We start from the raw sequence: 10,201 nt of genomic DNA on the forward strand, positions 1-10,201 counted from the left end.
TGTCAAGTAATAACTACTTAAGTTACTAGGTATCATCAGGGGAAATCTCTTTCAGGAACACCTGGGAACTAAAAAGATGTATGTACTCAAATATCCAGCATTTCTCAAGCCAATTTCAGGGCCCTTTCAAATATTTATTGGAGGTTAGACAAAACAGTACAAGATAATTTCCTGTTCTGCAGAATTCATAAATTACCATACTTCTAATTACAAAAAGAAAACATCCAGCTTGCCAGCAACTTCTACCATGACCACAAAACTCAATTCTTCCTTCTGATGAAGTAACTGTGGCATGAGGTGCTTAAGAGAGCAATATGAGGCACCTGGTTTTAAAAAACTTGGTTAGATATGTTCTAATTCATTCAAAAGCAAATTTTAATGCAGATTTTATGTGTCAATTATACAACAATAGAGCTGTGTTATTTACTTCTAATAATTTTATTACAAATATATTTTTTGGAGACTTTTTTGATTTCAAGTTGATATTAGGACAATGCTTGTTATCACCTGTGATATAGGTATAGGAAAAGCCAAAAGAAAGCCAAGAGCTGACTGAATGGTACATAACAATAATTATAAGGCCTTATTCACTAAATTAGATCCTTTCATATTCATTGTTATTATCAATGAATCACCTGAAAGAACAATTCTAATTTTATATTTCCAACAAACATATGAAATACTGCTTTACTCTGGCAATTTTTTGCTCCTAGCAAGGTTTGGTAAAAAGTCCAACCAATTTTCTGCCCTCAAATTTTATTAATTAAAACACCAAGGAATCATAACTCCCAACCAAGTATCCTCAAAATCTTTAAAGTGACATTCCACTTTTCTGAACTTATTTAAAAAAATGTTGCTGATTGCTATTTAGAAGCATTAGCTTTTATAGCAATCATTGTTTTGAAAATAGAACCTACAGACGGAACTTATGTGAATACTTGAATATGTTAATAATCTAACTTCAATTGTTGAATGAGCATATGAATGTCAAGTAAATTCATGCTTCATTATTTGCTTCTTTGGGTTTTCTATGAGAAACAAAAGCCACCTAGTGACTTTTAGAAAATATTTTCAGAAACTTGAATAGCTTATTGAAAAGAAAATATCTAGACTCTCCAACATTTTTATTCTTCATGTGAACAAAAAGTTGCTTAAGAAGGTAGTTATCAATCTTTGGGATTCAGTCACAGAACATTTTATTATTATGGAACCAAAGTAAACAATCCATCTCCTGAGACCAAAAGGTCTTCTGAAAATTGTACTTTTCCTATTAAATGTTATGACAATTAGAAAACTTTAAAAAAATAATTCTGACTGTAAGCATAAAGATTTTAGATTGGCTCCATTTCTTTTATTTGCATGAAAGTTAGAAACGAAAAGCATCAGGGCGGGGATGGATGGGATGAATTGGGAGATTGGGATTGACATATATACACTAATATGTATAAAATAGATAACTAATAAGAACCTGCTGTATAGCACAGGGAACTCCACTTCGCTGTACAGTAGAAACTAACACAACATTGTAAAACAACTATACCCCAATAATAATTTAAAAAAAAGAAATGAAAAGCATAAAATGTTTGTGTGTCCAAATAAAATCATTTTGTGACAAAGTATTATTTTCAGATTTCCTGAAGACTGTTTTCCAGATTTTTAAATCGAATGATTCTTAACATTTAGAAAATATTTTCTGGTAGGGTAGGATTAGCTTGGTGTCCAAATCCATATAATTATTTGTCCATCTCCCTGGTTTTGGGATTTTATCAAATATCAACCAATCCTTTATAAAGTGTTCACTTTTATATAATACCAGCTGATCTCAGATGATGACTAGAGAATAAAATGATTACTGTGTTTTTGATTTGAGTACAAATTATAATTTTAGTTTATAAAATTATATAAACAACTATATTATATACGTCCATTACATACCAGGCACTGTCCTGGGAATTAGAACACAATGGGGACTAGACAGATATGGCCCTGCCCTCTTTAACCTTTACAGTGTGTGTTTTCTAAAAGCTTTTTATGCCTCATACTTTGAAGTTTCATTTGTTTTCCATCTGTCTCTAAAACTCTCAAATATCCATGTATTATGAAACTATTTACAGAGGTACCTTAGGAGGTTCAATCTTGGGTGATTAAATATTCTAAGAGTGAACAAAACTGAAAAGACAGAACAGGATGCAGAAAAATTCAATAAACTTTCTCAAAATTTTATGATCTCAAAATCCTAATATTCCCTCGAAAAATCCTCATTTTTTCCTGCTGACAAAGATACAATTATGTTCAAGTTGTTCTTTTAACTGTATAAATGTGATATCACAATGTATACAAAAATATTGCTCAAATTTTTCCTTTACATTCTACAAGGAATTTTATACTATATATTTGAAGAATGCATTGGCTGTTATCAGATAACTGTTTTATCATCAATCGAAGAATGAATCTATCAAAGGATGAATCACTTGTCATTTAAGGAAAGTTATTTGGTTTCTATATTTTGGAGTGGAATTATTTAAATCATTATGGAGCCCAGGAAATGAAACTGATAAACTTAATCATGTAACTGAGTTTCATCTGTAGTTTCACCTTTGTGAAGGTGAAAAAACAAAACAGACAAAACAAAAATATCTCATCTATATCAAAACTTAACCTTGAAAAAAACAAATATACATTAATTCTATTTCAACACACCATGTGGTTTATTTACTGCTTAGTTTGAAATACCCATATTTTTATGTCCCTAGCCACCCTTGTGGTTTAAGGATTGGAAAAATACAAATCTTTAAAGGGAGGCACTCAGTTATTACAGCAACTCATGCACAGCCTCACTATTACCACTTTCCGCCAAAACTCATGTTCATAAAAAAAATCACCTTCAGGAAGCACCATTCCATTTTCTCAGAGCAACTTAAAATACTATTAAGCTCCCCATCTTTTGTTTCCTTCCACTTTTTCCTAATTTTGCGTAGAAAAAATATTAAAAAATGTTTGTATACTCACCTCCCTGAACGAAAGCTAGTTTTATGGGTAGAGTAGATTTTGCAGTGGCAAATTAAGGCAACAAAAGTGGCCATGTGAGGGAAACTCACAGGGGTGCATGCAGTTTTATTGCACTGTTATTTGGCGTACCAATGACAGAATTCTTGAATTAGTTAACACACACACACACACACAAATACACAACAACTCTGAACTACAGGGATAGTATTCAGAAAGATCACTATGCCAAAAACATAACTTGTTTTGTAATACCATGAACTTTCCTGAAGTAATTTTTTATATATTTTTACAGCATTTAAACAAACACACCTCAAAAATGATGCTACTGAAAAATCCTTTAAAAAGTAGGAAGGATTTTCTTTTGGTAAGGGGAGTTGTCTGAAATATTTTTTAATGCATCGACACTATGAAAACACAAGCCTATTTTTGATAACTATCACTACCATATTTTTTAATGCTACCCAGACATATTTCTTTATTTTAACATACACACAGTTTCATTAATTATCATAAATACCATATTTATGTATTTGTGGCATATCAAATTATTAGAAAATAAAACAGGTTTAGAAAGTTTGATAGTATTGATTATTGCTGCTTTCGTTTCTTAATCTAGTCAACTAAATCATAAAGACTTTGGAATGAGGTAATAACAGAATTTTTCAAGTAGACATTCATACCCAAAATAAAGTCTGGAGATTTACTTTAAAGTTGTACCACTATATTGTCATGCAGACCCTCTAAAATAATTGTATCATTTCCTACCATGTAATTGTATGCTTTTAAATTGACACTAAGTAAATTATGACAAGTACAAACAGGTGTGATTGAGAGAAGAGTTGTGGAAAAGCCCTTATGCCAAAATAAATATGTTTAAAAAGTAAAGCCCGTGTCTACAATTATCCTCACATTTTTTTAGGCATAAAAATGTAGCGCTTGAGTTAATAAAATATTTAATAGGACTGATACACACATACTGACTCAAGAAAAATCTGTGTGTGTGTGTGAAATATGTTTATTTACACAATGGGCATTGCCGGCTTGAAAACAGCAAATCAAATCAAAGTAAAATAGTAATAATAAGGATTAAGAAGGACAGCTGTTTGAATCCTTTTTTTAGTGCCTAAAATCACCTAAATTTCTCAAAGATTTTTGAAAGAATGAGTTCACAAAAAGTTTCTCTACAGAGTATTTTCACTTTGGGAAATTTCCAGGTTTTAGGAATGCCCCACTCAAAAAGGGAGGCAAAGCATTGTTTCCGATTGTATCAGCAGCTCTGTTTTTCTGTTCTAATTAGTGGCTAATAAATTCTAGTTATATCTTCATCAAAATGTTAACTCTTCCTATAATATACTAAAATTCTGTCTAAAGCAAAATAAAACTTGCCATCCCACTACTCTCAAACAGGCAAGGCAACAAAAACGAAGAGGGTGTGCTAGTGGTGGAAACCAGAAGTGGCCAAAGGGAGAAAAAAGGAGTCAAAATAATCATTCTTTATTTTCAGACATCCTTGAACTGGTCACTGCAATCACTGTTACTGGAACAATATCCTCACCAGTTGAGTGTACATACTAGTCCTAACTCCCTAGAGCTTTGTTCCCCAGGAGCAATTTTCATCAGAATCTAACTGCAACAAAACACATACTTTCACAACAGAAGCTCCCGACTACACACACGCTGGACTTTACCTGTTTTTATGCCGAGTCTTTAGCAAGTTTCTTCCAAAGGGAGCCATGGTCCGCCAGGCCAGCGAACAGCAAGGACAGTATCTCAAAGTTCTCTGGGGATGGGGGTGGGGATGGGGGGATATCTGGATTTCTAGGGTGAAGGGAAGAGACCTGGAAGCTTCCTCTTCACCTCCTCAGATGCTCCTGGCTTTCTGCTCATTAGTAGCCGCCTGAAGGGAGCTGCTGGAAGTTGTGCAACTGTTGCTTAACTTTGAACTGCGGGATTGCTGGGCTGCTGCACCTTTGGAGACCTGCCCAGCTTCAGCCTCGAAGACGGCGTTTGGAGGCAGGAAAAGGAAAAGAAAAAAAAAAAAAAAAGAGAGAGAGAGAGAGAGAGAGAGCGAGAGGAAGGGAGGAGGACTCTATTGTGTTCTATAGTTATTTGCAGACTTGCTAAAAGAGCTGCCACCCCACAGGCATGGCAATACCCACGGAATGGGAATTTCACTCGCTTTGGAAACCCCCCTCTCCCGCTCTCCACGCCCAACCACACAGGGTGAAGTGAACACACATAAAAGATCTAAAAGTAAATACCCCCACCTCCCATCCAGCTCCAGTCTGTGAAAAGTAATCTGACCGAGGCAAGCAGGAGTGAGGGCCAAGAAGTCTTTGCCCAGCGGTTCGACACAAAACTCCCCCGCCCGGGGTGTCAGTGCTGTAACATACATCGAGGAGCGAAGCTGGAGGCTGGATCAAGGGGGGGGGGGGGCTCACAGACCCCTGAGGAATGTGAGCCCCCGAGTTTCCCCCAACTCCGTCCCTCCACTCTTCAAGGTCATCTTCCAAAAGTTGGAGGACCTGAAGGACCAAAGGGCTCCAGGGCTGAATGATCACAGCACTGGCCCAGGAACCAGCCAGGGTTTGGGGTCCCGTCCCCGCCCCATCTTTGGCACTTACTGGCCCTTTTAGACCACGGGAGTTTGAAAGAAGAGCCAACTGTTTGCTCTCGCCCCTCGAGTAGTAAATTGAGAAAAGGAGGACTCAGGGAACTGAAGTGTGCTGTGCAGGTCGAGGGGCTGGCTGACATCACCTAGTCTCACGTGAGCTCGAACCCTGGCCCACGGCAGCCCCGGCAGAGCTGCGCGAGCGCACGCGGATGCGGGCGGCAGCGAGCAGCGCGGGAGGAGCGCCCCTGCACCGCGACGCCGTGGGAAAGCGCTGACGAGGGGCGAGGCCCTGCAGAAACTTCCCAAGACATTTTTTCTAGGATTCCGTTTCCGACTCCCCTCTCTTCTGCCCTCCGCCCCTCCGCCCCAACTCCTGCCCGCCCCCAGCCCTGCCGCGCTTCTAATCTTGGGCTTCCGTAGCAGAGGGAGGGAGGGAAAAGAAACTGGCTTCACTCTGAATACCACTTCAGGCTAAGGGATCTCTGGACCACTAGAAACACAAAAGGCTCAGACTTTGGGAGCACACCCTCCACCCTCAACAAAAGCAAGCAAAAAAAGTGATCTCAAGGGTTTCTATAATTTTTATATGTCCTGATTTATGCAGAATTATACAGAGCTCAAAAAAATCATTTTCCCAAAATTTACTAGCATAATTCTTCTCTAGTCCTCTATACTGTATACACATATATGTATTTTATATAACATTATTATCTAAAATTTGTTTATTGTTTGTAATTGTACGTAAACATTATATATAAGCCATATATATATATATATATATATATATATATATATATATCCCTAACTGTTATAAATTAGCCAATTTATTACAATAGCCAATGCTTTAATTCAGTTACCTTTTTTCTACTCCTGGAAGGTAGGATAATTTTTTTTTTAAAATACAGTCATCTTTTAAATGGATCTGTGGTAGTGGTACCAGAGAAAACCTTTAAAATACTGAAAGTCATAAGTAGTAATGACATATTTTGTTTTATATGTTTATATATATATACATATATACATGTATGTGTGTATATATATATATATCACATATACACATACACACTTTACATGCAACATAAATAAAACCATATTGCGTGTACTTCAGTTTCAGTTCTTGACTTTATTTTACAAGCACATCACAAAAAATGATTTAAACTATCATGGAAACTTGCCCAGTTACTCTAAGTTGTTCAAAATAGAATCCCCTAAAGCTATACTGCTTGCTTATTAATATGATGGCTGCAGCCAATTTGCAAAGGATGTTGCATTTACAAATATCCCTGCATTTCCTGTAGTTTCAGTTCTCCACCCTTATTAACATTATTTGTATATGTAGTTTTCATATAAAGCAATTTTTAATAGAAGAGTTTAATGGAACAAGGGGAAACAACATTACTTCTTTATTAGCATAATCTTACGTTGAGTTTCAAGTTAGCACAAATGAACCTCATTTAAGATGTTATTATCCCTCACATAAAATATTCTATTAATACTATTTATGACAAGCTCTTTGATGTGTAAGAATTAAATATCCCTCAGATATTAAAAGCTGAAAGGAATCAAAAACATGGGCACTAATATCTAAATAGAAAAGTAAGCAAATAACAACTTGAAAAGAAAATAACAAAACCATGTTTAAAAAAAAACTAGTAACCAGATATTGTATAGGAAAATTGAAATGAGATTTTATTTTGCATCTACCAAATTGCCTGATTTTTAAAATGATGATTCTCAGCTCTGTCAGTATGATGGTCAGAGTAGTGTTGACACATAGTATTAGACAAGGAACTGGCTATTTTTCTTTACAGGGTAGAAAGTAGATAAAAAATTATCTCAAAGTGAAAATAAGGCAAACTAATGACTGCATGTCCTTCCAGTGATATAATGGAGCCTTGTCTAATAGTTCTTCCCAAAGATAATCCAGTCCCCTGGCAGAATGCAATTTTTTTTTTTAAACATCTTTATTGAAGTATAATTGTTTCACAGTGGTGTGTTAGTTTCTGCTTTATAACAAAGTGAATCAGCTACACATATACACACGTTCCCATATCTCCTCCCTCCCGCATCTCCCTCCCTCCCACCCTCCCCATCCCACCCCCCCCAGGCGGTCACAAAGCACCGAGCTGATCTCCCTGTGCTATGCGGCTGCTTCCCACTAGCTATCTATTTTACATTTGGTAGTGTATATATGTCCATGACACTCTCTCACCCTGTCACATCTCACCCCTCCCCCTCCCCATATCCTCAAGTCCATTCTTTAGTAGGTCTGTGTCTTTATTCCCATCTTGCCACTAGGTTCTTCATGACATTTTTTTTTTCCTTAGATTCCATATATATGTGTTAGCATACTGTATTTGTTTTTCTCTTTCTGACTTACTTCACTCTGTATGACAGACTCTAATTCCATCCACCTCATTACAAATACCTCCATTTCATTTCTTTTTATGGCTGAGTAATATTCCATTGTATATATGTGCCACATCTTCTTTATCCATTCATCCAATGATGGACACTTAGGTTGCTTCCAGAATGCAATTTTTTAAACTTACTATTTACTACTGATTAGACCCAGACTCTGTGAAATTAAGGTTTAAGTTGGGTTTTAAAAAAAAGGAAAGATGCAAGTAGAAAGATAACTCAAAAGGTTATAGTTTTATTGTGCTGTAGGACATCAACAAATTTTACATCTAACTTAATTTTATTTCAGCCTTCTGTCTTTAATTCACTAACTATATATAGCAGTCTTCCCTATCCTCTTTTGGGCCAGTTTTACAATTCTGCTGAATTCCTCATTAATAAGTCAATCTTTGACACTTGCCCACTATATATTTGTATGAGATTCATAACTGCAGTTTTTTGAATATTATACTTTGAAAAACTCTGAGCATGCACCTGTCCTTTTCTGAACCAATAGGAAATCTTCATAGAAGAAAGATGGTTACTTATCTATACAATCCCTATCTTTCCCTATGTGTAAAATGTGTTTTGATGGCAGAAAATAGAATGTTCTTTCAATCATCTCTAAGTATACAGCTCAGCCAAAATAAATAGAAAAGGTATATTTCCTTACATATTTAAATTAACATGAAAAATCAACAGGGAAGATGGTACATTATACTTGATAATAAAAGAATGAATGAATATTCTCCTCAATCAAATGAACATTATTTAATCTGTGGTTGAGGTGTTATCAGAAGCTAAACAGTGTTAAAACATGTATTCTAATAGAAAGCCCTGTTTTTGAAGGAGGTATAACAGACAAATGTATCAATTTTTTGTCTAGTTCATTCATAGCCTCTCTTCATATTAGGAAGTTTTTTTTTTTTTATTTTTTATTTTTGCTGCACCACGCAGCATGTGGGATCTTATTTCCCCGACCAGAGATCAAACCCATACTCCCTGCAGTGGAAGCGTGTGGAGTCCTAACCACTGGACTGCCAGGGAATTCCCTAGGAAATCTTTTTTAAATTGAATTTTTCCAGTGTTATTGAGATATAATTGACATACATCACTGTATAAGTTTACAGTGTACAGCATAATGACTTACGTATATTGTGAAATGATTGCTGCAATAGGTTTAGCCAGCATCCATTATCTCATGGATACAATAAAAAGAGAAAGCAAAAAAGAAAAAAAAAATTTTTTTTCTTGTGATGAGAAGTCAGAATTTACTCTCTTAACGTTAATATACATTATATACCTGTGTTAACTATAGTCATCATGTTGTTCATTACATCCCTAGTACTTATTTATCTTGTAACTGGAAGTTTGTACCGCCTACCTCCAATTCCCCCTCCCCCCAACCCCATCCTCACTTCTAGTGACCACACTCAAGACTTTTTATTATATGAACTTTTCTGACTTTAAGCTTTAGCACATATGACTTCACTAAAAGGGTAGCAGATATAACTATAGGGGTTAAGGGCATGAGTTTTGTATCCACAGAGATCTACGTCATAGTAAAGATCCTAGCCACTTCCTAGTAAAGATCTTGGATAAATTACTTAATGTGTCTGAGCCTCAGATTTCTGATAATAATAATGCATTCTCATTTTTCATTAGACGTAAGTTTAGGAGGATTTTAACTTTTTTTAAAAATAATACTGTCTAGTACAGATGTGTTGTATTCTTATTACTAGAAATTTACTCTTCACATTTTAATGATTAAAATGGCTTACTGGTGTAATTATCATACACATCTGTGCTGGTAAGAGCCAGTTTTCCCCAGGGCCTGCATGAAAAAAATAGCAGAGCTGAGGTTCTAGATCTTGGATTACACACAGGTACTTGACTCTGAGCCAGTTTGTCACCACTCATATGGTATTTTCTGTGAGGAAATAACATACTACACAACTTGTTATAATCAATCAGTTTATCTGATTTACTGAAAACCCCATTTTCAATTAAGGGGAAAAGAGTAAGATAGAGAACCTGTTTTGTTTGGACAACAAAGAACTCAGAAATAATTAAAACTGGCCAGAAGAGTGGAATCCAAACTTGAATGAGAATCTTTGGACAATCAAGATGTGGCAAAAGGGCACCATGTAGAACAGAGCTGTTTATAGCAAAAGGTAG

The 10,201-nt window shown here is 35.8% G+C and overlaps 1 protein-coding gene across 1 annotated transcript in view; it reads right to left on the bottom strand.

Moving 5' to 3' along the window:
- RASSF9 (Ras association domain family member 9) overlaps positions 1 to 6,394 on the bottom strand; it is a 30,703-nt gene extending 24,309 nt beyond the window's left edge. Inside the window, exon 1 of the mRNA XM_082351826.1 lies at positions 4,698 to 6,394. Coding sequence (XP_082207952.1) covers positions 4,698 to 4,744 — 47 coding nt within the window. The 5' untranslated portion in view covers positions 4,745 to 6,394. The remainder of the gene's footprint in view (positions 1 to 4,697) is intronic.
- Positions 6,395 to 10,201: the final 3,807 nt, after the last annotated feature.

The sequence above is a fragment of the Balaenoptera borealis genome (genome assembly GCF_965194805.1).
Source record: "Balaenoptera borealis genome assembly, chromosome: 13".
In the NCBI taxonomy this organism is placed as follows: Eukaryota; Metazoa; Chordata; class Mammalia; order Artiodactyla; family Balaenopteridae; genus Balaenoptera; species Balaenoptera borealis.